The following is a 27,961-nucleotide window of genomic DNA, read 5'->3' on the forward strand; positions in this document are numbered from 1 at the left end:
GGGGGGGCGGAGCCGCGGATGTGCGTGGAACGAGGGGGAGCGGCCGGGCTGGGGGCGGTGCGGGGCGGCACGGTGAGTGCGGGGCGGCCGGCGGGGGGGAGGAAGGGAAGGGTTCGGCGGTGCAGGGGGGGTCGGTGCGCTGGTGGGCATCTGCGAGCCTAAGGAACGTGTGCACGTGTCCTTAGCTGGGCGCTCGGTGCGGCTTTGTGCTCCCGGCACGGCCCGGCAGCGGCTGCTTGCGTGCCGCTGTTCCGTGATGCGGGATGCGCGAACCTCCGTGAGACCTCCGGCTGCTGCTCGGTTGTTGCTGGGAGGTGAAAAGTAAGCCGGAAAGAGTCGGTGTCAGAGCTGAGTGTCTTTTGGGATAGAAGAATGGAATCGTAGCATCGTTCGAGTGGGAAGGGAGCCTTGAAGGCCATCTCGTCCTCCCCCCTGCAGCGCACGTGGGCACCCGCAGCTCGCAGCCCCGTCCCCTGACCTCGGGTGCCTGCAGGGCTGGGGCAGCGCCGCCGCTCCATGCAGCCTGGCGGTGCCTCGCCGCCCGTCACGGAACGGCCGGGGTTGGAAGGGAGCTCAGGGATGATGAATCTCCAACCCGCTGCCACCCAACCTCCACATTTAATACCAGACCCGTAGCGTAGCATAGGCCCATAGCATAAAAACTTTTTCCTTATATTCCGCCTAAGCCTTCCTCTTTTCGTTTGACACCGTTTCCCCTTGTCCTGTCACAACAGGCCCTGAAGAGTCTGTCCCTTCTTTCTCCCAGCTCCCCTTGCAGTACTGAAGGCCTCTCACAGCTCTCCCCGCAGCCCTCCCTTCTCCAGGCTGCACAGCCCCGGCTCTCAGCCTGCCCTCACAGGGCAGTGTTCCATCCCTGGCCCTCATCTGGCCGTGCTCCAGCAGCTCCATGTCTCTCCTGCACTGAGCACTCCCCATCTGGACGCAGCCCTGCAGGTGAGGTCTCAAGGCAGAGGGGCAGATCCCCTCCTCGCCCTGCTGCTCACACTGCTCTGTATGCAGCCCAGGATACGGTCGGTTTCTGGGCTGTGAGGGCACGGTGCTGGCTCATGCCCAGCTGCCATCCATCAATACCCCCAGGTCATTTCTGGCAGGGCTGTGCTCCATCCTTACATCCCCCAGCCTGTCCTGGTAGCAGGGGTTGCCACAATGTAGGTGCACACCTCACACTTGGCTTTGCTGAGGTTCTCCTGGGCCCACTGCTCAGCCTGCCCAGGTCTTTCTGCATGGCATCCCATCCCTCAGGCATGTCAACCACACTGCCCAGGATAACATCCATTTACATGGTACCTGATCATGTCCATAGAATAGGTTACATCTCTTGGAGCCTCATGTCTTCAATACTTAGCATTCATGTCACAGTCCCCTTAATAGCTGATGCTGAAGTTATTTCCCCATAGACCTGCATGTCATTTAAAACGCCATTCTCACCCTGCTGTCCCAATTTGGGAGACTTCTTGTGGTTTGGGAAGGAATAGGAGGTTCTCCAGGTTTCATTATAGTGAACCTAGAGTTGCTCACAGGTGGGAGAGCACTGTATGCACAGTCAGCTGGGACCTTGGCCATTTCGTCACATGTCAATTATTGTTTAGGTTAAAAGGAAATTTAAGAGAGTGTTGGTAATTTAGGTTATCAGAATACTTAGATTAGAGTTACATTTCTGGTGCTCCCAATGGCTGCCTGTGTCTTTTCCATAGCATTTGTTGCAAGTTACATTCTTCCTGCCATAGCTGATTGTTTACTTGTGTGTATTTTATGTATGAGTGTGTATTTCTATGAACATCTAAAGCAGTGTCCAGAAGTTGGCATCCCATGTTAAAACCCTGACGTTTTCTGTCCTTCGTGACTCAAATCCCATATTGTCCCAGCTCAGCCTGCTTGGTGGGAAGTCTGTGTGTTACTTTTCTTCTCATCCTTTCACACATTCAACACAGTTTACCTGTGTGATCTACAGATGTGGGGCTGCATGTATCTCAGGTTCCTGTTGCAAACATGGATATTATTTCTGACCATTGCACAGGGCTGCTAATGGCCTAAAAGGGATGGGCTGCCTATTTAAAAGAACGTTGTCATGCCTTGATTGTACTTTTTCATTTACAATGTTTATACATCTTTTTTCCCCCTCAGTTTTGCTCTTTACTGCTCTGCAAGTTTCTCCAGAAGAGGAGGAAGGCTGCAGAGAGCACGCGCTGATCCACCTCCCAGCTGGAGCTGCCCTGCTGGATGTAGGGCAGGCCATGCTGCCGTACAGCTGCACGCCCTGGGGAGCTGCACTGTGCTGCAGAAGGGGGTCTGCCTCATTCCTGCCCAACATGGAGACCTGTTTGCGTGTGCTCCCATTTGCCGTCTGAAAGCTGTTTCTTCACAAGTGTGCTGAGAAACAACTGCGGGCCTCTCTTGCAGAGAAGCAGATGCTTTTACAGCAGCCATGTCACCAGCTGAAGAGGTTTCCCAGCTGTCTGGCCCAGTGGATCTCTGTTAGTCACGCTGGAACCGCTGACTGGCAGGGTTGATGTTGAGTGTGCTGTGTTTCAAGGTGTTGAGGAAAATGCAGAGACGGCACAGCAGCAACACTGACAGCGCTCCTCCTGAAAGGTACGCAGCATCACGGAATGGCCTGGGGTGAAAAGAGCCACAATGCTCATCTAATTTCAACCCCCTGCTATGTGCAGGGTCACCAGCCACCAGGCCGGGTTGCCCAGAGCCACATCCAGCCTGGCCTTGAATGCTTCCTCCTCAGTTTTTCCTTCCTTTTCCTCTGCAGGTGGCAGTGTTCTGATTTAAGTGTGTGGTGCATCTCTTGGTTTTAGATGACAAAAGCTCAGAAGTGAGACAGACAAAAACTTCCTGTGTGTGGAATACAGCCAGGTTTTCTGCTTGGGTTTCGAGACAGATTTACTTTTCTCTTTCATGTTGGTTATCAGCTGCTGCCAACTGCAGTGTTTCACGTTTAGTGATGCACTGTGGCACACATGCAGACAGCTGGCTCGGGCAGCAGGGCGTTTGAGGCTCTGGAAGAGCAACCCACAGCACAGTGCTGCAGGGGTTCTGAGCACCAATCCAGAAAGGTCAATCTGTACGAGCAGAGCCTTCATAAAGAGTCGGGGTGATTCTTTATGTCATCCCAGAATCTGCATCTAGCTTCACTTACGTGAATATTTAGAAGCAGAATACTCCTAATTCATTTCTGTAATTATAACATCAACAAGGGAGGTTTGCCACTCTTGTTGTTCTGCTACTAAATGTCCCCTTGCGTTTTCCCACAGTTAGTGTTGACTTCTTTTTTTTTTTTTCTGAAGAAGAAACTAATCTAATTAATGAGACTAAGGTGGAACTAACAAACTGTACTGCTTTGGCTCAGCTGAGATTGTAAGTGAAAGATCTGGATCACAAACAGTCGCTAAGTATTTTCTGCTGCTTTTGCAGGCGGGGGTAAATACGTGTCAGTGAGGTAGGCTGAAGGTTTTCTAACTGTACAATGCTGTTGCCACTGACATTGTGACTCAGTTGACTTCACTGGACTCAGCATTTCATCCACGTCTGTTGTTAAATATATGCCTGGTTAGTTCCTTCCTGCTGCAAAGTTGTGTATCCTGGTGGTGGTGTTGCAAACAATACTTCTGCATTTATCCGTCCCACCCAGTGTGTTTGTGTTCCTGAGGTAGGCCCAGATCTGTTCCATCCCTGTCTTGTGTGTACATCCCTGAGTTGTAACCCTAGGTGTGAGACCAACATGGTTAATTTGAACCAGAGAGATGTGCCTTGTTGACTTGACTCCTTGCTGTGGAGAGACACTGGGAATGGGGTGTAGCTATAAAAAGCCTTATGAGGAGTTTACTTAGTGGGAAGGTGTGCCCAGGGGGGTTAGGAGTGTCTCTGGAGTCAGATGAAGGCAGTGCTCTGTGCCCTGTGGGAACATGGGGAAGGTTTCTGAGCCCGTGGGAGAGAGGGAGCGAAGGCGCTGTGTGTGCTGGCTCAGCTTGTGACCACTATTTCTGGAGCTGGAAGTCTCCAAGGCTTAAAACCAAGAGAGATGGCAACGTGCAGCATGCCTTACTTGTGGGCTTTGCCTTTTGCTGTGCTTCATTTATTCTTTAGTCTTCATTTGCAAGTTAAGAGGTATTTGCTGTCTGCAGGACGTTTGCTGCCTGAGGGCTCTTTCTGTACGTTGCTTCTGTTGTCCCCTTTCATCCAGACTTTCCACATGTTCAGTATTGGGCTCAGGTGAAGACAGCACATTTTCTTTTGGTGTTAGGGTGAAGATAGCTAGAACTTTCTTCTGCAATCCGGCTATAGTCTATGCAGCAAACTTAGCAACAAATCAGTGCCAGGAGCAATTCTGCCCTCTGCCTGGTCAGTCCATGAGTACATCCGTCTCTGTTTTGCTGAGAACATAAGAACAAAACATTTTTTCCACGATTCATGAATATAGCTTTGAAGTATTTGTTGGACTGGGGGCACGCAGGCAGCTCTCAACACTTCTCTTTTCCAGCTGCCTCTCTCCTTTGTGCTGCTGTCAGGGGCAAGCAGTGACCACCCCTAAATAAAGAAGGGATATTTGGGGGGCAGATCATTTCTTTGAATAGCACGATTGATTTGCTTGTATGTATGAGTCCTGTCTTGGTTGCACTGTGGGAAGGTCCACAGTTTGGGTTTTTTTTTTTCTGTATGTTTTTCTTTAGATCTTAAAATTACTACAGATGCTGAATCAGATATTAGATGCCTTATTTATCTGGTTCCTCCAAAGGGGAAGGGATGGTCTGGTGCCTCTGACCCTCAGAGGAAGGAACTGGTGCACCGTGAGCAGTGCCAGCCCCTGCACCTGCAGCTGTGACTTTGCAGGAGCAAATCACACCCGTTACCTGCAGAACTACACAGCTGGCAGTGCACGAAGGCGATGTTAGGATACTGTTAGGACGGGGCTACGAGTTCTGTGCCACTCATTTGTATTCAATCACTTTTCTCTCATCTCCTCCCTCTACAGAAACCGGAGCCAAACGGTCAGTTCTGAAACCAGCGTGGATGAAAGCGGAGTGTTTGAAAGCCTGAAGGCTGAGACTTCCTCACCACAGCAGCTGTTCTCCGGCCTGGCAGGAATCCCCTCGGGATCCATCACAGCCACACCGTTCCAGTCGGGTTTGGTCCTGGGCTCTTCAGCAGGAGGTGGGGAGGTGTTCATTCAGATGCCGGCCCCGAGGGAGGAGGGAGCCGGCCGCGCGGAAGGAGCCCCGTTTCACCACCGGCAGCAGCCCCATCATTTCCACCACAGCCATCACCGCGGTTCGTCCCTTCTGCACATGGCAGGAGGGGACCGGCACGGGCATGCTGAGGAAGGCAGTGAGGAGCAGGCTGGGACTCCAGCACCGGCGCTTTCGGAGCTGAAAGCGGTCGTCGGTTGGCTGCAGAAGGGCCTTCCCTTCATCCTCATCCTCTTGGCTAAAGTCTGTTTCCAGCACAAGCTTGGTAAGCGGCTGTCCTTTTGGGGTTGGAAGTGGACTAGAGGGTGGTTAGGAAGTTCTGCCTTGCTGGGATGTCTGATGCATTTATCCCCATAGCAGCATGAAGGGGACGTGTTAAAAGGCATGGAATAACAAGCTCTACTTTTCCACCTGACTTCCAATGCAAGCTGTTTTCATCTGTGTTAATCTGTGTTAATCCCATCTGCTCCTATCCTACAAGTGGGAGATCCTTTCTGTACCTGTTCCCAATCTCTCCTGTAGGGGCTGAGGATCAAAGCCCAACAGCATCAGCAGTTGCAGCTTGCAGTCGACACCTTCAGAGTTCTCTAGAGAATGTCTGTCCCAGTTTCTATATTGGAGCTTGAGCATTTCAGCCCTTCAGTGGTCATGTAAAATGCACTCACCTAATCCTTCTGTTCTATGACATGGTTTGTGTGGCATGGCTGAAACTGGCTACTAATGACTACTGGGTGTAATACGCTGAGATTACCATCATAGGGAAGCCAGTGATGCTTCAGTTTACTCTGCTTATAACCCAAAACCACCACTGATTTATGTCTGCAAAGTCTTGCTCTTTAAACTTGGTATTCTGCATCCTTTTAATAGTGAGCCCTGTGCTCTAGGAGCTGCCCAGTGCTGCTGTAATACTGTCTTCTAGCTGATTTCTGCTTGCACAGTGCAGCCACAATTTGCAACACTCCTGTTGTCCTGCTGTTAGCAGAGACTGTTCTTGGCTGGCTGGCAAGCACTCATTGTGGTGTCTTCATTTCAGTTCAGCTTGTATTTGAATTTTGTGAGGCCAGACTGCCATTTTTCAGTTGCTAATTTATTTTAATTCCCACTGCATCCAGAATATTACTCAGTAACTGTTCTTCAGAGCTCAAGGTGCTTATATCAGATGGCTTAGGGCTGAAGTTCCCCCTACCTAGCCATGTATACTCACAGTGCCTTTCCCTGCAGGGATTGCTGTGTGCATTGGTATGGCCAGCACATTTGCCTATGCCAACTCCACGCTCCGAGAGCAGGTTGCTCTAAAGGTAAGCACAGGATCTTGCTTTCTTTTGCTCCCAAGCAACATTTCTCTTAGTACACAAAATGTCTATACCGAAAATTCTTTTGCAACTTAGGGTTGAATGCTGTTATATAGATACAGATGTGTCAAGTTTGTGTACTATGGCATCATTCTCACTTCTGCCTACTTCTCCCCACTGGTGCTTTTGGGAAAGGAGGTCATAAAAAAAAGCAAGAGGGAAAGTCAGGGAGGTGCAAACGTGCTTCTGGCTCTGCCACTGGCTGGCAGTGCTTCATCAAGCACTTCTCTGTGCCTCAGTTTCCCATGGTGTGTAGTGGAAATCGATTTCATTAAATAGTAATGAGATATAATTCTCTAGTGTTTCATTCTTCAGATTAAGGATTTGCAGGTGCAGTACTTGTTTATGTCTCTATAATGCTGTCCTGATGTTACAGCGAGGATATAAAGAAACCAGGGGATCTTCTCAGTTTTTACAATCTTCAGTGTCAGCAGAATAGTTCAGCAGCTCCGAAAGCACAAAACAAGAATTGCTTTTTTGTAAGAAATGACACGGGTGGCACAAGCATACACTTATATGTACCAGTAGCAGTGAAATAAAGGTGATAGAGTGCTCAGTGAACAGATGAATTGCACAGTTGTGTAATAGATTGCTGTTGCCTTGCACTTTGCACCTCTGTCTTTCTAGCACTGTGCCCATTAATCCGCTGCTTTAAATCTCAGCCTAACATCCCTGGCTGTGGAATAGCTACAAACAGCTATATTCTTAATGCATCTTAATAAAGCTGCTTTTTTTTTTTTTTTTCCCTTCCCAAGAGTTTTTTTGCTCTCCAAAATAACACTGGGCCAAGACCCAGGACAAGATCTTCTGCCTTCCAGCTTCCATCTGGAACGTTCCTCGTGCTTTGAAATGTAAAATTTGTCCTTCTTTTGACCTGTAATTATTTCTCGAATCAAAAATACATGTTCCAGAGCCTCCATGTATTCAGACAACAGTCATGTGCTGCATACAGCAGTGGGCTATGCTACCTTTGGTTTAGCTGAGCCTTCTGAGTGACTTTGGGTAGATCTGTAAAACACTCCTTTTACAAAGTGCCATTCCACACAGGTTTAAACTTAGAACTGCAGTATAATACATGGAAGTGTATCCTTTAAACTGTGTCTCGAGCTGCATTTTAAATATCAGGAGAATTTAGATGTCCCAGGAAGGATCCCAACTTTGAACACTGCGTTCTGCAAACCAGGCTGTCGTTTCCACCAGTGTGTTTGCATTAATTTCTCTGAAGTTGCTCTATTTGCAGGGTTTGGGTGATGAGAGCCCTTTCTGCTTGTGTTCTAAGTGTCTTTACCCAGCAGCCTATTTGTGGGTCTTAGTCCCATGTAAATAACTAATTACTGAATTCTCAATGCATCCCTGTATCCCTTGGGTTGGCCCTGCATTTTTCAGCAGTCAGAAGCTCAGTGCAGCCCTCGAGACTTGGAATTTATGTTCTCTGCTTTTTGTTGCTCAGGAGAAGAGATCAGTATTGGTTGTCTTCTGGATCTTGGCCTTTCTCACTGGGAACACCCTCTACTTGCTCTACACATTCAGCTCCCAGCAGCTGTACAACAGGTGGGCAGAATTTACATTGCAGCTGATGGAGGCAGGTGATAACTGCCAGGCTGGAAAGGAGGAAGCCCACTTCTACTCAGTCTTCAGGAAGTGTGGGTGCTCACTGTGTTTGCTGTCATTGTCACACCGCTGTGGTTCCTTCCAACGGAGGAAAAGAACATGCCTATCACTTTGATCAGTGGACTGAGCCCCTATCAATAAGTGACATAACCAGGTCTGAATGAGCCAGCTGTGATGATATGCTGCAGTTTCTGCTTGAAATACATACATTTGCCATTGAAATACATACACTTCTTAAGCATCAAAGCAGGTTGGATAGTTTTTCATAGCAGGACTTTTCCATTCTGAACACCTTGACTGAACCTAGAGAGCGGGTGTTGGAAGCAGATAATGGACCAACAGGTTTGACTGGTCCTGTCCTATTTTCTTTTTGGTCTTTCCAGCTTTTAGTCTGTTACTGGAGATAAGCTGGTTGTGAAGCAGCTGTGTGTTACCTCATTGTAGTGAGCACTCGGGGGCATCTGGATCTGGTGTGTTAAGATGGGCTCAACTTCCAAATTCTGACTGAAGCACTTCTCAGATACATGAAAGTTAGTATCCATGGATTTGGTTCAGTACTGTCCCAGCAAAGATACTTAAGCAAAGAGAGATTAGTAGAATAAGTAGGAAGAAACGGAGCAATTATCAAACCCAGTCACTTGAGAAAGTAGTTTTGGCACTCTTAGTTAAAACTGCATGAATTACCTTCCCAATTAGCATATTACTTGTCCCACTGGAAGAAACTTAGAATGAAAATATTTTCTAGAGTATACAGTGTGCATAGTGTGCATCAGTTGGGCTATGGCTAGACAGCTCTCAGGTGTGTTCTTTCACTTAGTTCATTGCTTATTAGATTCTTCCCACAAATACTGCCTGTGCAGTGGAGGGGTCAAGGTCTGCCCACACCCATTGCTCCTAATGAATTAGGGTTTCATTATTGGAAAGCTGTGTTTGTAAAGAAGAGAGAGAGCTGAGGAGTTATGCATACGTAGGTAAGAATGAGAGGCAGTGAGCTGTGGGATAATGTCCATGCAGTTTATGGGAGACACGAAACAGGTATGGCAGAGAGGTGTGAAGGTGCCAAGAAGAAATTTATTGCACCGTAGGGAAGCAGTGTGGCTTTAGGAAGCAGGTTAAGGTTAAGCTCACAAATTGAAATAGTTTAAAATATGAGATAAGCCTCCTAAAGTACAAGGATTTCAGCAATCTGGGAGCATCCTACACATTGTTTAGGGCATGGTTTATTAACAGTCAGGGCAATGGCTTACTGGAAAACCCCTTCTTGCAAGTGATGTGTTGCTGCACAGTGGGGACCTGTGCCCGTTCACAAGGCAGGCCTGTGACATTAGAAATAACTGCTTGGTTTTTTTCTTCTTTCTCATTTATTTTTCAGTTCCTGATTTACTTGCTCTTTACTCATTTCTAGTGCGTAAATAGTAGTAAAGTCTCTGATTCTGTTTTTGTTTTAGGGTTTAAATTTTACCTGTTGTGCTGTGCCAATGTTGTGAGTATTTTGAATTCATGCTCAGGCTTTTCCTTCTGGGTTGTTTATTTTACCTTTCCTTTCTTTTTATTGTATTTATTTTATTATTTTTTAAAAATTTTTGCTTTCTACCACGAGGCTTTGGTAGGGAAATCCTGTGAAGAGGAATCCTATTTTTTCAGTGTGAGTAGAGTCCAGACCTCATTGCTGCTCAGGTCAGTTGCTCCTGCTCATGGCTGTGTGAAGCTGTGCTGGACAACCCTTCTTTAAAGACCAGACCTTCAGCCCAGTCAGTAGCATTAAGTAAAGACCACTGCCTTTCTGGAGCTTTGGTTGAGGTGAGAGTTGCTAACTAGCAGCCCAGAGGAGCCGTGGGATTAATCTGCATGTCTTATTGCTATTGCCTTTGAGAACTTCACTGTGGTTCATTGGAGTTCCTATGCCTGATGATGGGTAGAGCTGGAACCAAGAAGCCTGAATGAGGTTCTCCTCGTTGCTATTTGAACTTTGTTGTCGTGCTTTTCAGCCTTATATTTTTGAAGCCCAACATTGAGAGATTGGACTTTTTTGACCTGATGTGGATCGTGGGGATCACAGACTTTGTGCTGAAGTATCTCACCATTGCATTGAAATGCCTGATTGTTGCCCTGCCTAAGATCATCTTAGCTGTCAAGTCAAAGGTAAGAGCCTCTTCTCTTCTGGATCCATGGATGTGTATCTTTAATAACGTGATATCTTTACAACGTGTGGAAGGGCAGAAATGAGAAAACCCCTGATAAAATTTTAGCAGAGTCACCTGGGTTTTGGGTTTTGAAAAATCACAGACCTGAGCAAAGGTTTGCTAATGCCAGCAAGTGATTGAAGGCTAGAGAGAGAGGTGAGCATTGCTTGAGGAGTAGGTGCTAGCAGTGAGATAACTGCTTCTCTGGTGGGTGCTGCTGTTTTCTGAGCTGGCTTTGTCAGTCGGTATTTTTGAGGCACAAATTTTTTATTAACAGGAAGAAATTGCAAACGCTCATGTTTTTGACTTTCCACTTTGGGTCAAAAAAAATAACTTCGAAGCTACTGATACCACACAAGATCATACTTGTTCCAATCATGATTGAAGAAATATTTTAAGTAAACAGTTAAAATACTTCAATAAATCATACACAAACCAGGTCTAACATTTTAAACTTCCTCACTAAATCTTTTCTGAAGGCATCCTTTCATACATACGTACATATTTTGCTCTTTACAGACCTATCATGTTCTGCATTCTTCCACATGGTAGTGTCTACATTTCAGTGGCAAAGGTGGCAGTGCATACTGTTGGCATTTGGTAAAGTAACTTTCTGGCAGCTGCTGGTATGGAAGGTAGATGGAGATACCATCATTAATCGATGAAAGTCTCAGGCAGGGCACTTAGGGGATATCTAAACTGGGGATAGTTTTGCTTACAAATGACATGGGTGGCAGGGGAGTTGAGCAGTTTGTTCTTGCACAGCAGGGCTGTTGGAGATGGTTATTAATTTATTTCTGGCAATTGTCCAGGTCCTCTGTGTTGTGGGGGTTTTTTTTGTGTGTGTGTGTTTTTTTTTTTCTTCTTCTCCTATTATTATTACTTTATTTGGGGAGATTAATGTGCTGGGTCAGAGCATAATCCAGCTTGGGGAGGGGAGGAAAAAAATGATGTGAATAGTCTTCCCAAGATAAATGGCAGCATTGGAAGAGGTTCACAGCCTTTGGTTGCTTGTCTGAGAGCTATCCCAAGTACTCATTAATCCTTGTCGGGAGAGAAGAAAGAGAAGGGGGCTTTATTTGCAGCTACAGTGGGAGGCTGGTAAGATCACATCTGTCAAGGGCCTGTAATGATTCAGAGCACAGATGCTTCATTTTTTAATACCTTTTTCTGGATAGCAGTACTTCTCACTTTTTTTTAAAGTCCTTTTTGTCTTAGGATGTTGTTGATGGTCTCGCTGTCCCTTGACATCTGAGACTGCTGTTACCTACTGCTATGGATCTGGATTTGTTTTTTATCCTGCTCCATACACTGCATCCATACGCTGCCAAGCAGGGATGAGATCTGGTGTAACAAATTAACCGAGATCAAACTGGAATGGGAGAGCTCCAGGAGAACCACAGGATGCCACAGAAACCATCACTGGCAACCACATAGCCAAGCTCTTTCCCTGAGCCCTCACCCAGATCACTTCCACAAGCCAGCACAATTCTACTCATCTTGTTTTTCAAGCGACTGTTCTATCCCAAATAAGCTTGTTCTGAGTTAAAACAGTTCTGTTGCACTGTAGAGCACCGTAACATCAACCAAATTCTTACCAAGGTACTTGCCACCTCCTGTCTTAATATTTACCAGATACAGAATTATTGTCTTCCTTCCCAAATGCTTGTTTTAGTGTTTATGCTGGAAGCCTAGCCTGCGGTTTGTGAACTGGATGGCTGTTCCTTAATCAGCACAGATAGCAAGCTGTTGGGGAAATAAATGTGTAGGGTAGACTGTAAGGTCATGGGCTTTTTTTTTCCCCCAGGGAATGTTCACCAAGGGCCCCAATGGATAAAGCTGGCAGCCTCTAGCTCCTTAATATGCAAGACCTGAAGTGGGGATTACTGCACTGTCAGGGACAGAGTTCAGTGCAGCAGCTTTTGGGATAGAGGTATTTAATCTTGAGTTTCCTTGCATTATCTTCTTGCTGGTGGTAGCAGATGATAAAGCTTGCCAATGGGTGGAATACCAGGGGCTTTGATCATTCCATGGCCAACTTCGGAGCAGGCTCTTCAGATGTTCTTCGTCTGGGAAGTTCAAAGGCACTTTGAAAGCCAGTCTGGCTTTTCATACTGCTCCTTGAGATTCTTGTCTCCTCTGTTATATTGTTTTCACTGACGCTTGCATCGTTTTTTCATGTGATACATTGCCTCTCAATGTCCTTCTCTTAAATCTCTTACTTCTCCATATCCGTTGTGGCTGAAGAAAGATCAGATTGTTCTTCCTCTCACACACTCAAACCTTTGTATGTCCTCTCAGTCTTCTCTATAGAAGAAACAATTATTTGAGTCTTTCCTCAGACTCATTCATTCCAGATCTTTGTTTTTCTTATTGTTCTCTGCTGGACTCGCTTTGTTTCTTTAACGAATTGCCCCCCATGTTTTACAGACCATTTCTCTATTCTGTCTAATGACTCTGGATTATGAATCTTTCTTACAATGTACTTCTCAGTTTAGCCTCAACTGCGCATCTGACAAGCCTGCTTGGTTCTATCATTAAAGTCATTAATAAAGCAGTGAGTAGTATCAAATTCCACTTAGCTCAGATGCATCTTTTCACTTGGACAGTGAGCATAAAAAACTTTGGCTAGAGCAGTTCTCCTAGTCTCAAGTATATGGTCATGAATTCTTAGTATGGCCCCATCACAGGAAGGGCAGCATTTGGTTAAGGTGACATCGGTAACCATCTTGGATCCAGTACAGATTTAGAAGGAAAAAGAGGCTTCTCATTGGCAATGGAAATGAATCACAGAGTGAGTTAGGTTGAAAGGGACCATAAAGATCATCCAGTTCCAACCCCCTGCTATGTGCAGGGTTAGCAGCCACCAGACCGGGCTGCCCAGGGCACATCCAGCCTGGCCTTGAATGCCTCCATGGATGGGGCATCCACAACCTCCCTGGGCAACCTGTTCCAGTGCCTCACTGCCCTCTGAGTAAAATATTTCTTCCCAACATCCAACCTCAATCTCTCCTTCAATTTAAAGCCATTCCCCCTTGTTCTAGCACTATCAGACCACGTAGAAAGTCAGTCTCCCTCCCTGCTCAGGGAGCCTACGGAGGGGAGGGGAATCAACTCTTTGAAAGGGTAGATAACTGCAGGACGAGGGGAAATGGTTTTAAGTTGAGGGAGGGGAGATTTAGGTTGGACGTCAGGGGGAAGTTCTTTACAGAGAGAGTGGTGAGGTGCTGGAACAGCTGCCCAGAGAGGCTGTGGATGCCCCGTCCCTGGAGGTGTTCAAGGCCAGGTTGGATGGGGCCCTGGGCAGCCTGGTCTAGCATTAAATGGGGAGGTTGGTGGCCCAGCATGTGGCAGGGGGTTGGAGATTCATGATCCTTGAGGTCCCTTCCAACCCTGGCCATTCTGTGATTCTGCTTGTAAGCTCCCTTCAAGTACTGGAAAACCTCAGTGAGGTCTCCCCACTGCCTTCTCTTCTCCAAGCTGAACAAGCCCAACTCCCTCAACCTTTCTTACAGGAGCTCCAGCCCTTTGGTCATCTTTGTGGCCCCATTCTGGACTCACTGCAACAGCTGAAGGACAACCTGAAGCTTCACCTTATTCAGAATGAGATTTACTACAGCATGAACTCATGCTGTAACTGAGAAAAAAACAAGGTAACGTTAAGATACTGAAAAAGGTGTTTGTCTTTTCAGTTTGAATACAGGCAGCAATAAACATTTTGGGCCCAGGAAAGGTTGACAGGAACCAGAACAATACTCATTGCTTGAATGCAAAGCATGGACTGCTTTATCTACACAAAGTTTTCCAAGCTTGAATATGTTAGACACAGAATCTTCCCCACCAAGGGAAGAATGAAAATGTAAAAACATCAGAGTTTCCCAGGTTCCAAACTAGCCTGGAAAAACAGAGATGCCAAGAAAGTCGTGGAGAAAGAATAGTGTGTGCATAACAGAAAAAAGCAGCAAAGAAAGGAAAGTGACCCAAATCAGAGTCAGATCTTGTACCTCTGCACTGGGGTTTGGGAGAGAAGGTGGTTAACCTGGTTAAAGATGTCCTTTCACCCCAAGGGCTGTGTTGTACCCTTCAAAGCTCAGTGCAACTTTTAATGGCAGCTGGGTTGGCAGTTTCTTTGGGGGGAGCTTGGCTCCCACCCTGTATGTTGAAGGCTGTCTATTAAAATAAGCAAATAAGATCATTTGGTTCAATGTAAAATGAATTAAAGTAAATTAAACTGCAGGAGCCATGTGGCCTGCAGCAGCCTGCATTGTTGTGTGCACATAAATGGCAGCTTTTCATTTTCACTGCTAAGGAATGACAGCTTGAGGGGGGTGGAATTAAAAATAAGGAAATAAATAATAAAAAGACATTTGCCAAAGATTTCTGCTTAGGAAATCCCAAGTGCCTGCAAGTCTCCCATCCCCTCCTCATGGTGCTGTCAGCAATCTAAGCTGATATCCTGGGGAGCAAAGAGCAATGTGGGGGTGGGGTAGGGAAGGAATAGCAGGACAAAAGAGCTGTGTAAGAACCTGAGATAGACAGGGGAGAAAGGCACATAGCAGGGTCTAATAAGGCCCTAAGTCAGAATTTTCACTGCATGTTCTGTGCAGGTTACGAGAACGCCAGGGAAGCCCAGAGCTACATGTCTAGAAGGCTGGAAATTCACAAGGAAAACAGTAACGTTTGTTGAAAGCATAGCATGAAATTACTGTTTGAGTAAATAGTTGTCTGTTCTGCTTGAAAGATGAATCTAGACATTGCAAATGAGTTTAAGTCCGGGGTCATACTAGCATTACTCATGTGAGGTTTGTTCTATAGACTGTTCAGGTTGCATCAGTGGCAAGTGTATGAACCAGCACTGAGAGAACCTCACTGCATCTCTGGGAATGGTTGCTTGTGCATTTTTGGTTGGTTAGTTTTGTGTGTTTAGTTCTGTTTGTTTGTTTGTTTTTTTCTTCACGTACCATTTCAACAGATTTGGTTGGAAAAAACCTCAGTTTGTGTGTGACAGCCATTCTTTACATAACTTTGTACTCTGACTTTGGACCAAATACCTTTCTCAGGTGCAGCCTAAGTTTTCTGGTGGTTACAGCTCTATCGTGGAAACTGGCTTAACTTCAAGTAGCCCCAGTGCTCTTCTGTGTAAGAATGGAGCATGAGGATGTCTGTAGTTATCGTGTCACCACCTGTTTCTGTCTCTGTGAACAGCCCTGTGTAATTAAACAATTATTGTAAGGAAAATAAGCACAGTGGTTCGGGTTTCCAGCAGTCTGCTTCCATTTGCCATCAGAGCTCAGTACTATGAGATACCATCGTTGAGAGTTTTGGGACCCAGCCTCTCGCTGGTCAGACTGACCCTTCCTTGGTCACACAGGGGATTTGCACGTGCAGAATTTAAGTTCCTTGAGCACCTAGCTCACCTTGCACACTGCATTCCTATAGAACAACCCATCACACAGAACAGATCCCACTGGATCATGGGGGAGGAGGAGCAGTTTGCTGCTGCCATAGCAGTTCCTCTAGGCTGCAGCCTCTTCCAGAGGCTTGTGTTAAGAGGAGAGAAGCCCCTCTTTCATCCTGGTACAGAGTATGCATGAAACAATTAATTAAGGAGCTGGTATAGTACCTTTCTTCATATTGTGGGAAAGAATTATTGCTTGGAATGTTTGTGTCCTCTGGATGCTGTTCATCAAAAGCACGGAGGCATTAAAACAAATTGCACAAGTACTGGGAGTAGGAACAGAAGTGGTATGGTACAAAGAATGTCCAAGTATGGTCTTCCTGTTCCTTGTCTGGTTGGTGCCAGAGTTAATCTTAATCTCCTCCAGCAGTGTGGCTAGACAGGCGATGGGCTATCCTCTTGTTCTCCTCTCCTTGAGGATCTTGGATCTCTCTGGGGGAAACTCGCTCAGAAATAGATTCACTCTGCTTAGAGAACACTGCGTTGCTCCTCTAGAGCCATAGGAGGTCTGATGGTTCTGTAAATGCCTCCCGCTTGCAGCTGCTTTAAGAGATTTGTTGAAGAAAGAAAGAAACTAAAGCATAAGCCTGAGTGCTGAGAAACTGGGACTCTTTCTTCTCCCTAACAGGCTCTGAAAGTCACTGCTGCTAAACTTTAAAGAAAACAGTGCTCTCAAGCACCTTCCAAGTTTAACTTCCCAGTTTAAGCTGTCTGAGGTGTGTGGCAGAAGTGCTGTGCACTAACCATGAAAATCTCCTAGTCCTTCTAGACCCGCTTTGGAATTGCTTCTCATCAGCCTTGCGTGGATTTTCACCAGCATCCTCCATGTCACAGTGCTGTTTACTGCTCCTTCCTTACAGTGTGATTTGAGATCTCAGCAGTCTGCTCTCCTCTGATCCAAATTGTCAGCAGGTCTCGAAGTGTTTCTAGCATCTTCCTGCCTCAGTGTATGTCCTAATGCTGCTGGCAGCAGAGCAAGTGAGACTTGGAACTTCCCTTGAGTGCTAATCACAACTTACAGTTGCCTCATTGCAACTTGTCTCACTTCTTTTACATCCCGTTTTAATTCCGTGGTGTAAAGCCTCTTCCATTTCCTTCTGTGGAAGCACATGCACGCTTGTGCAAAGCCTTATGTCAAATGGGAGCCCAAAGTCAGTGCTTGGTTACTGTGTGTAGGAATTAGTGTTGCTTCTGCGGCTGTAACTGCTCCCCGTTATTATGATTAATTTTTTAATTACGTGATTTCGTGTTATTTTTCCGTAACACCTCTTCATCCATCAGCAGATGTGGTAAGCTGTACCCCAGGGTGCTTAGATTTACATTGACACAACAAGGGGGAATGGTTTTAAACTGAGACAAGGGAGTTTTAGGTTGGATATCAGGAGGAAGTTTTTCACACAGAGGGTGGTGAGGCACTGGAACAGGTTGCCCAAGGAGGCTGTGGATGCCCCATCCCTGCAGGCATTCAAGGCCAGGCTGGATGTGGCTCTGGGCAGCCTGGGCTGCTGGTTGGCGACCTGCACACAGTTGGAACTGGATGAGCACTGTGGCTCTTTTCAACCCAGCCATTCTGTGATTCTATGGGTTTCCATGAAATAAGAGAAGTCACCTGAAGGAGAAGCAGTGCTTGCCTTACCTCCAGTCATCATTCCGAAGCAGATCTGTATAGGAGCAATAATTGTATTGACGCTTAAGAGAACACACAATTCTTCTTAATATGGATGAAAAATAGCAGAAGTTCAAGATCTCACACAATTCAGCTCAGAAAACTTCAGCCTGGATAGCCAAGAAATAACAGAGCTGAAGAGCAGAAGGCAGAACGGAGCACTGAGTGCACTTACAGATGATGGGCGCTGCCTGCAGTGGTTTCCTGCTATCAGAAGACTGTTTTGCTGCTGAAGCTGTGGCTAACAACCTTGTTTTCTAAGCTTCTGGCTCAGAAGATCACAATTATCCTCAGCACGGCCCTCTGCAGAACCACTTCCATTTTCTCAGCACTTTCCCCAGCTTGGAGAAGGGCTGGTGTTGCACTGAGACAAGCTCTATCTGTAAACATTTACCATAGCACTAATTCTCAGTGCTGCTCTGCTGCCCTTGTGCTGCTCACCCCCCCTGTGATCACTGAGCTACCGCAGGGCCTCTCCTAAGGGCCGAGTGGTGATGGGAACAGCACAGTGCCTCGACTGGAAACCTCCCTGTGCTCTTGTGAGGGTGCTAAGCAGTCCTGGGACATTGCGAGCTGCAGGTTCACATCACGGCAGGGAGGAATTAGTGAAGCTTTGTCAAGGGTCCAAGTTTTGTGGTTGGAAAACGTGGAGTTTTGTCACTCGTGGCACATTTGTTCCGGAGTCCTGCAGCCATCGACCCACCTTCATGTGGTGCTGCAGGCTCAGCCACTTCAGCATCTCAAAAGCTTTGAGGGAGAGGAGTTCCAGCTTCGTCCTGATTTCAGCCTTCAGATGCCCCAAAATCCATCTGATGCAACGGGAAAGCAAGCAGTGACCCGGGCCAGCCTGTCCTGCCAGGGAAACGAGGCCGAACGAAAGATGCTGAGCCCAGCAGGAGGATGGAGGAGCCGAGCAGCTGGCAGCCTGCAGCTTGCTGGTAGCTTTCATCAGCGCTGGCTGAGCAGGGGGAGGTGGGGAAACGCCTGTGTGAAGGGAAGGGAACGGCAGCGCAGTCATTAGCAGGCTGTGACCCTCTGTCACAAAGGCTCCAGAAATAACCGATGATGGTACGGAGGCACGAGGCCCTCCGTGCTAATTTAATAAATTGCTTGCGTTCGGCCCCACACATTGTCGCCGTTACATTTTTGCTCCGTGATGCCACCTGGGATTAACGAGATGGGGGAGGAAGAAAACAGCCCGGGTCCGTTAGCAACTGCTGGTGTGACCTCACTCCCTGTCCCGGGGGGGATATGAGATCATGAGAATGCCAGAGCTCTCGGAAGGATTCGATTTGCCGCTATGGCCGCCGAGTGATCTCATCCCCAGCCCCAGGGAAGGGCGCTGGCTGCCGCTGTCCTGCCGGGCGGTGGGGCTTCATCCCACCCCACATCTCCGCAAACGGCTGCTGACCCGAGCTGACATCACTGATGACAAAGCTAACGGGGACAGCACAGCAGAATTCCAGGGGAATTTCCCCCTTCTCCCTGTTAGGATCGAATGGAAGCTGGCATTAAAATATTTCTGCGGTCTGGATAACGTCACTACACTGTCAGCATAGTTCTGGGCCCACAGCTTGAAGAGACTTGCTGTGCAGTCGCCACTTCTCCCTCTTAGACCCTGTGGGACAGAACACAGATAGCTCCTTATTGAGGCTGGGAGACCCCCACCCTTTCTCTACCTTAACGTCCTCAGGAAAGTTTGCCTTGCTGCATTTGTGGCATTCAATCTGATACTGGGATGAAGTTTGCTTTAGCAACCCTTTGTCTGCACCTGCAAGCACAACTCAACCTTCCCCTTATGGAGATAGGATTGCTTCAAAGGATTCCATAATAGGATTGCTTCACAGAATGCCTGGGATTGGAAGGGACCCCAAAAGGTCATCTGATCCAATCCCCCATCCAGAGCAGCAGCACACACATTAGGTCACACAGGAGTGCCAACAAATTTGTTGCAGTTGTTTTGCTTTTAGCAGACAACATCCATAGGAATCCTGTAGTGTGCTGTGTGGAGACTTCTCTGATTTCTGGTTCTGAATCAGAGAAACAAAGGCATGGGAAAGGGGAAGGAAGAGAGGAAAAATTGGCATCTTAGAGTGTAACATGCCTTGATGGTTTTTCAGAGCCAGTGTACTGTAGACATCCCAGCACCTGAGTGGTAAGGGAAGGACACTGGCAAATAGGCAATTAGATTCTTTGGGATGATCTGCAAAGCCATCATGGAGATGGTGTCACCTTGCATTTAAATCTCTGCACCTTCAGAAGATGTATAGCTTGAAAAAGATCTGTCTTGTTTTCCTTTTCTCATTACTGATAGTATCTACGTTTTATATATGTAAACCTGTAAGCCTTAACCCCTCCTGCTAATGTGCTGTACGGATATGCAAGAAGATACACACCCATATCTAAAAGCTTCAGATTCACAAATGTAAAATAACAGATGGATAAGTGAAAGAGCGAGAGGAGCACAAAGAAACACTGCAGTTGTCCTTTGTAGGCACCGGGTTGGGTGGCCACAAAGATAACTGCGTCTCATGGGTCCTTGCATAGGGTAACAAACTGCACAGGTGAACACAAGTCCTATAAGCTTCAAGTTTTGCACCTCTTAAATGTTCCTCTTTGGATTTCCTGATGCTGATCATCTATCTTTTTTTTTACAGGGGAAGTTTTATCTGGTTATTGAAGAGCTGAGCCAGTTGTTCCGATCCCTCGTCCCCATCCAGCTATGGTACAAATACATCATGGGAGATGACCCATCCAGCAGTTATTTCCTAGGAGGGATCCTGATCATCCTGTACAGCCTCTGCAAGGTGAGCAGCGCCTCGTTAATGAGCAGGAACAGAGCCAGAAGCACAGCTGGGGGGGAGAAACGCACCTCTAGATGTTGCCATCGCTAGGCAGGAAGGGAAGCTGCAGCAGCTAGGGACAGCCCTGTGCTTCACTGCCAGAGCATTCTGCTTCAGCACTGTGTGGGCATCGGTGAGCTGGAGGGAGACGTGTGACTGCTCAGCAGTGTTGCATCAGGCTGATGAAGTCATTGCTGCTCTCTAATAGTCTCTATTCTGTGAAGGCTAGCAGAGAATGACAGCGGAGCTGTGGGGGGCCACTGCTGGAAGAGAGCTTTGCTGTCTCCAGGCTTGTAGATTCAACACCACGAGGGATTGCAGCAGTTAAATGTTTCTCTCTGTCTTGTGAGAGAGAGCAGGTATTCGGTTACGCACAGCACTGAGTGCTGCAGGCAGCTTCAAGGACTTCCAGGTCCTGCCTGGACAAACAGGCAGTTCTCGCCCCATTCTAGGGGCTGGCATCTCTGAGACAAGTCAGGGGTCCCAGTGGCAGACAAATGCAACCGATGCTTGCTCAAAAATAACAAGGCATAGAGTCTGCCTATACAATTGTAACTGAATAGGTGTGACTTGTAGGCATGTCACAGACCTGAGGTCTAGAAGTAGCTGTAAGTCTCGTTATGTCGGGGCAGGGCAGCAGCTGAAGCAAACAACAGATGCACTGTTATCCATTCCCCTGAGAAGGTGCAAGTAAGTCTGGCTTGCTGCATGTTCTTTTCAGCATGGGAAAAAGGGCCTGCGGGACTGAAGAACGGAGAGAAAAGTCTGAACATACAGAGCTGGGAGCTGGTGGGTTGCTGAACCACGTAACTATCAAACGATGGCTCTTAATCCAAGATGTGCCTGCAGCTACAGCTACGTGTAGTACAGCAGTGGGCCATACGGCAGGCAGAGGAGGCAGAGGAGGTCGTGGGAATCTGTTGTGTCCAAGTCAAGGCAGCATGCTGCCAGAATAAGGGACACACGATGTCCACGTGATGGACGGAGATGTCACTGTGTGAATCTCCCTGGGGAATCCCTTGCAAGGCTTTCTGGCCTTGTGGGGGTCAGGTAGACAGATCACAACACAGGGACAGACTTCAAGTGATCTGTCTGGCATCCCTACTTGTGCAAGGGAAGTGACAATTGCAGAAGGGCAGCTGTCCTGCACTTCTACGTGCTGTTTCTCTCATCTGGACAAGTCATTGTCCAAAAGCATTGGGGCCCTCCTGCTCCTGCAAGGAGGGGAGCCAAGCGGAGCACAGGTGGAGGGACAAGGGCCTGTGTGTCCCATGTCAGTGTGTGGCAGCAGCTCAGCACAGCACGTGTGGCCAGGTTAGGAGTAAACCTGTGCCTGTTGGAGACCTTGTTTGGAAATGAGAGAGAAGAGCAGGAGCATGCTCCCAATGTAATACCAGGTATCTGCATCCCATTTACCATCACAAGAGTTGCAGGTCTCATTCCTTGCCGGAGACGCTGAAAATATACCCAAAGGAGTTCACATTAGCAAAGCCACAAACCACATTAGAAAAACCACAGAAGCCAATTTGGCACTCAGACCTTCTGTACGTCTGGCAAAAGGCCAGGGCTTGGCTGGGGCTGCATCCCCTTTGCCCACACAGAGCACAGTGGGAGCTGTCTGGGTGCTCTGACCATGTCAATGGAAACCTCTGATTTTTGTTTGTAAATAAAGGCAATGAGCTCTTAGTGTTCCCTATCCCGAACAGAAGCATCGGCTCAGGGTAGGAGAGATGCTAGAGGGAACAAACACCATGGGGTATGACAGTGTTTGCTTTGAATTCTGTCTCAGGCATGTACTCTTCAAACTAGCAAAACTGTAGCTGCTCTTCTATTGACATAAGAGAGCACTTGTTTGCTGGGAACCCGATTTACAATCCACCTGCTAGGAGGATGATGGGTGCAACATAGGCATCAGTGCATGGGATGTGAAAGGGACTTGTAGGACGTGCATCTTTTGGGGGTATAGGAAACTGGAGGAAAAATAAAGGAGGGGAAACAGGCTGGAAGAACAGGAGACATCAGAGCCAGAGCAAAGCCATTCACATTAGGAGCAGAGCAACCAGAAAAGGCTGTGGGCTGTGCTGTGGGAGGGAGCTGATCCCCATCCTTGTTAGAGGAGAAAAATTCTGTAGTAGTCGGCAGCCTCAAGTGCTAGTTGCTGACTGGAAGCATTACTGGAAGGACCCTGGGAGCTCTTTACATGCTGACTGGAAGCATTATTGGTGCTTTCATTTGATTCCACATCTACTGCACGATGATCTCATTGGCATTCCCTGCAGTGAGCCCACTTAATCATGCTCAGAAGAAAGCCAAGCCCAGGCATTTTGGTGCCTCTATGCTGCTACTCTGCTGCCACTCCACACCTTCTGCATCCCTGCCCTCCGAGCTCCTCCTCACCCAGGTGAGAAATGCAGGGGGCCTGTTGTGACATCTGGCCTTTCTCCTGGCTAATGCAGAACTGTGCTCTGCCCAATTATTTCTTCTTATCTAGTTCACAGAGCCCTGCCAGCAGGTAGGGAAGATGGCAAATCAGATTAGGTTTTCAGCTGTTTTCCATTTCAGTAGTAGTGCTGTGTCTTCTTCACTTGCCAGTTCTCCTCTCTTGCTGAGCCTTATATGTTTGTAGAGAGCTTATCATCCATCCTTTCCCCCACTCCTGTACTTCTTTGCCAAGCTGATAGTGTCTACATCTTTCAGTCTCTCTTCAGAAATCATTTTCAGCATCATTACTTTCTGCCCTTTTCTGATCTGTGGGTGCTGGGAACTCGTTCCCTTCCTGACTTTTAAGGTTTCTTGAGGCGAGTGGGAGCAAGCCAGCATCAATCCTGCTTATCGTTCCTCAGGCATTCCTTCTGTTGATGCTGTTTAATCACTGCACTCCTCTCCAGCTGGACAGGCAATTCCCACTCCTTCCCTCCTACAAGTGGCTGGGCCCTGCAGTCCCAAGCTGTGTGGGAGAGCCCTGGAAATCCTCTTTTCCCCACAGGCTGAGGAAAGCCGTTTCCAACCCTTCCACATTCCCCTCCTTCTCTCTCAAGATGACTGTGGTGTTTTCTGGCCTTATTTCTGGTCTTAGGATGGGAAAGGGTCTGTATTAGGGTGGACACATTCCCCTACTGCAGTGCTCTGATCTCTGCTCCTCTTTCTGCCCTGTGAAGTCTTTGAGCTGTATTCCATTGCTGCACTGCTGGTTCACATTTACTGCATTCCATAATTTCCATGGAACGTTTTCAGCACTGTTGTTGCTTGGGATCTTTCCTCCCTCCAAGGATCCGTTTGCAGAAACCCTGCCACGCATTTCCTGAGTCTCTGAGTTGTGTACATGCACACGTCCTGAAAAATATCTGCCTTTGTTGCAGTCTTTTGACATCTGTGGCCGTGTGGGAAGTGTTCGGAAAGCACTGAAGGTCCTTTGCACCCCACAGGTAAGTGGTCATCTGTTTCATAATTGGAGCTTTTCTCACTAATGAGTGACAGAGTTGAAAATAGCTCAGTGTATCAGAATTACAGAATCAAAATAGCACATTGTCCATGGCTGGGTAAGCCAGCATCCCTCATCGGGGAGACTGGGAGCCCATTCTGACATCTGCTCTGTCCTGTTTCTGATAGAGAGGCTGCTGGAAGCCTGGGCTGCCCAGTCAGAGTGGGAGCCCTGTGTGGCATGGGTGAACCCACCACCACAGAGCTTCACAAAGCTGGCAATGCTTTGAGCTGCAGTGCGTGAGAAAGATGTTAAAGCAGTGCCTGGTGTGTATTGCCATTCAAAGGGATGCTGCAGCACACAGAAATTGCCCCCAGTGTTGTGCTGTACTGATGTTCAGATCTGCTCTGATTTGTATTTTAAAGTGTTAAAACCAAAGATGTAGAGGAAAGGAACGTAACATAGTGGAAATTTGTTGGAGTTCACCTTGCTTGTCCTGTGGGTTTGTGCTGGGCATTTTTCCTCAGCATGTTTCCATTCCCCTTATGATAGTGTTACAGTAGGAGAAGCAACATTTACCTTCTAGATCCCAAAAAGGAGAAGTGGGACACCCCAGGGTGCTGCTGTTACACTTCTGTTGTCTGACTTGCTCATAGTAACGCCTCCCACCATCTAAACACCTCTGCAAATGATGCTGAATTAATCCTTTCAGTTCCCTGTTGAGCTCATTAAATTTCATTATCATTACTCCACGAGTGGAAATGCTAAAAGATGGAGTTGGCTCGAGGGGGAGACAAGGCAGAACATGGGATGCCAGACTGCCCAAATTCTGCATGCCAGTTCCCAGACCTCTCCTCCCCACACACAGTGGAGTAGCCCCACTTCCCTTCCCATGTCTTGCAGGAAATCTGAGTGTGAAAAGCACTGCGTGTATTCTCCAGCACAAACCAGATCATCTTCAAACCTTTTGACAGTGTTATTTTTTTCCCCCATTGTTCCTAACAGACCTACGGGGTCCGTGCCACCAGCCAGCAGTGCAGTGAGGCAGGGGACATCTGTGCCATCTGCCAAGCAGAGTTCAGGGAACCTTTGATCCTTATGTGCCAGGTAAGACCCCGAGCTTCACACATCACCTTCCCCTGGTGGCATTTCTGCAGCTAGGGAGAGGCATAGCCAGCCTAGACAATTCTGGCAGCTCTTGGATATAGGATATCCATTGAATATATATATATTGGATATGTGTTGGATATAGGATATCCAATTTGATATATCCCCTTCTGGATAGCCATATGAAGCTGAGCCATATGAACTCCACTCTGTAGGGTCTGATTACAGCCCTGCAGTCCCAGGACTCCCCTCTGGCAGTTCCACACCTTGGATCTGGAATGCAAGATTTTTCTATCTGACCCTTAGGGAGATGGCAAGCCTACTGAACTACTAACAAGTTAGCAGGAAATTGAGACTGTGGAAGCTACGGGGAGCTGTGAGCAGAAACAAATACTGTAAGGGGGAGGAGGAAGAAAGGAGGTTGTCTGAGCTAAGCAAAGGGTTGTAAACTAACCCAGTGCATTGGGGGTGGAAACAGGGTAAAGGAGAGTTAAAGCATGCTTCTATTCTCAGCTATTTCATTAGAGCAAATTTATTGGGCTCTTTTAATCCTTTCTAGAGAGAGCTGGAATAACGTAGAATCATAGAATTGCTCAGGTTGGAAAAGACCTTAAAGATCAAGTCCAACCACAACAAACATCCTTACCGTTGGGCAAACTGCTATACTAACGATGCTGGGATTTGTTTTTCCTATCACCCAAGGACTGCTAGTTGGGTTCTCTTTCCCCATTAACCTGAATGGGTTGTTGCACACGTAGGGATGAGCACAGCCCTGCTGCCCATGTTGTGACAGTGCCCTTTTGTCTCTGCAGCACGTGTTTTGTGAAGAATGCCTCTGCCTCTGGTTTGACAGGGAGAAGACCTGTCCCCTTTGCCGTTCTGTCACAGTAGAAACCCTGCGTTGCTGGAAGGACGGCACCACCTCTGCTCATTTCCAGGTGTATTAAAGCCAACGCATATCACCCAACAGAATGGCCTGCATGGAGAGTAGGAGGACCAGAACATCTGCTGACCCCATGTTGCTATTTAATCACCTGCTTGTTCTCCCAGCACTCTCTGTCCAACAACCGGTAGAGCAGCAATTGCTGGTAGCCAGAAATCATCCTCCAAGGCAAGGGAGACGTGCTTCTGTTGTGGTGACCTCCATGGCTAAGCTGGCTAAGCTGCAGCCAAGAATTTTCCTTGAACATACGTGGTTAGAAACTGATTGGTGTGTTTCCTTTTTCCTGCCCTTCTAGTAGAGGTAAACACTGCACGTAGTAAGAGGCTGTACCTCCACTCCCCACTGCACATGTGTGACCTGCTACACTGGAAAAAAGCTGTTGTTCTCTGGCTGTAACGTCCTTGAGTTTGTAACCTCATAGCATTTCACAGCTGCTGTTACATTACCTTCGAGAACAATTCCAAACCACTCTTTAGAACCACGTTCCCAAAGACTCTTTCGGGGCTTGGAGTTGTGTCATATCCCAGCAGCTGTGTTTCTGTGACTGATTCACAAACTGTGTGCTGTGTTGCCATCTTCCTGACATGTCCAGGATGGAGCTCCGTGCTGGTGGAGCTGAAGCTGATGCTTTCTTTCCTTGGGAATGCTTTTCCTCTTTAGTTTTCATGAGGGCCTTTCTGATTTCCTGGCAGATGGGGAGAGCCGTGGGAGGCAAAGAGAGAGTAAAGTCAGGTTTGGTTTGAATTGAAGGTGCCAACCTCACGAGTGAAGGTGCACCACGCTCCCCAGCACAACCACAGCAGTGTGACAGGACACTGCTCACTGCTTTGCACTGCAGCCCACCTGGTCCAAAAGCACTGTGCAGCACAGAGCCCGGGTGGCTCTGTTGCGAGCAGAAGGGCTGGGGCATGGGATACAGGGCATACAGGGCTCCTGCAGAGCCTGGCTGCAGTGAGATTTCCTGTCTGGAGGGTGGGATTTGTACAAGAGCAGCTGCATTGCTCCAAGAGCCAGCCTGGTTCGTATCCAAGCTGGACTGCCCACCTGAGAGGTGCAGGCTTCATTCTAGCAGCTCCGCTTCAGAAAAAGCTCTTTTAGGAGATGCCTTGTGTTGTTAACAGGAAAATTAGCACTCTTGGTGTCTGAGGAAGAGGAGATTGCTAGTTTCCATCTCTGCTGAGCATGCTGCAGGAGCACTCGCACGAAAATGGAGCTGCTGTTCCTTTGCCAGAGCTTTCTCCTTTGCTGCACAACCTCTGCTTTGTGCTCCTTGCCCACAGAAGGTGTCTCATTAGGCTTTGTGGCATCTTCTGTGCTCATTGCTATGGAAATGGCCGTAAGGTTACAATCCCACTTGAGTGGGTAATCAGGAAGAGCTGTACCTGGGGGACATGAGCCTCTGCGCAGGCACTGAGTGCCGCCTTCCCCTCCTGCTGTGAAACTCCACGGGGAGAAGAATTAAAGCAAACAGCAGCTAATGGTAACAGGATTAAGGCTCAACATTCTGTTGGAAATAATGGTTAAGTATGGCTGGAGGAGAAAGGTGAGGCAGAGCAGGGGAGATGGCTCACATCTGCTTTGAGAGATACAGGGAGGAGGAATAGCCGTACATTTTGTATCAACACACTTTGATTCCTATCTGTGGATCCCATGAAAGTGGAAAACCGAGGCAAGGAATCCAATGAGTATCTCTGGTGGGAACAGATTGTCTGGGATGGGGATGGAGAGCTCAGGAAGGAAGCAAGCAAGGCTCTCAGTGCACCCAGAAGCGCCGTTCTGTACTACAGCCCGGTGCATGCCTGCAGAATGGGAACCACAGACCACAGGGACAGGGTGATGTCTGTTCTAATGGCAGGACAGGAAATTCCTGCTGGTTTCCATGGGCAAACAGTTGGTTTGTGTGGAAGGAAACGATTCTCTCAAACTTTAGAGCAGAAATAAAAACCGGAGCCTTTTTTTTTTTTTTTTTTTTTTTTTTGCCATTGAACAGTAGTTTTTCTTTTTTTTAATAAAGTCATTATAAATATGTACAAAGAGTCTCAGCATATGAAATTCCTTTTACAAAAGAGAGAAGCCACATCCAACTACAAACAGGAGACTTTGTGAATCTGTATCAACAGCAAGCGTACGCTTTGCTCTTGCTTTTCTGAGGGTGGAAACT

General features: G+C 47.5%; 1 protein-coding gene across 2 annotated transcripts; it reads left to right on the forward strand.

Moving 5' to 3' along the window:
• Positions 1 to 2: 2 nt before the first annotated feature.
• RNFT2 (ring finger protein, transmembrane 2) lies at positions 3 to 27,756 on the forward strand. Of its 2 annotated transcripts, XM_090152469.1 has the most exons (11): positions 47 to 72; positions 767 to 954; positions 2,146 to 2,613; positions 5,003 to 5,481; positions 6,438 to 6,514; positions 8,019 to 8,119; positions 10,168 to 10,321; positions 20,144 to 20,293; positions 23,689 to 23,754; positions 24,756 to 24,857; positions 25,670 to 27,756. In XM_090152469.1, exons 3-11 carry the CDS (start codon positions 2,531 to 2,533, stop codon positions 25,802 to 25,804), a joined length of 1,347 nt encoding a protein of 448 aa, XP_090008595.1. In that variant the 5' UTR covers positions 47 to 72; positions 767 to 954; positions 2,146 to 2,530; the 3' UTR covers positions 25,805 to 27,756. The 2 variants fall into 2 exon arrangements, with proteins under 2 accessions (XP_031447946.1, XP_090008595.1); XM_031592086.2 differs by lacking the exon at positions 767 to 954 and having other exon boundaries at positions 3 to 72.
• Positions 27,757 to 27,961: the final 205 nt, after the last annotated feature.

Source organism: Phasianus colchicus, chromosome 18, assembly GCF_987193195.1.
Source record: "Phasianus colchicus chromosome 18, bPhaCol1.hap1.1, whole genome shotgun sequence".
Lineage (NCBI taxonomy): Eukaryota > Metazoa > Chordata > Aves > Galliformes > Phasianidae > Phasianus > Phasianus colchicus.

Coding starts and splice junctions, on each gene's coding strand:
- RNFT2 (XM_031592086.2), top strand. CDS start 2,531: ATGTTGAGTGTGCTGTGTTTCAAGGTGTTGAGGAAAATGCAGAGACGG. Junction 2,614..5,002: donor GACAGCGCTCCTCCTGAAAG/GTACGCAGCATC, acceptor CTCCCTCTACAG/AAACCGGAGCCAAACGGTCA. Junction 20,294..23,688: donor TCCTGTACAGCCTCTGCAAG/GTGAGCAGCGCC, acceptor CCTTTGTTGCAG/TCTTTTGACATCTGTGGCCG.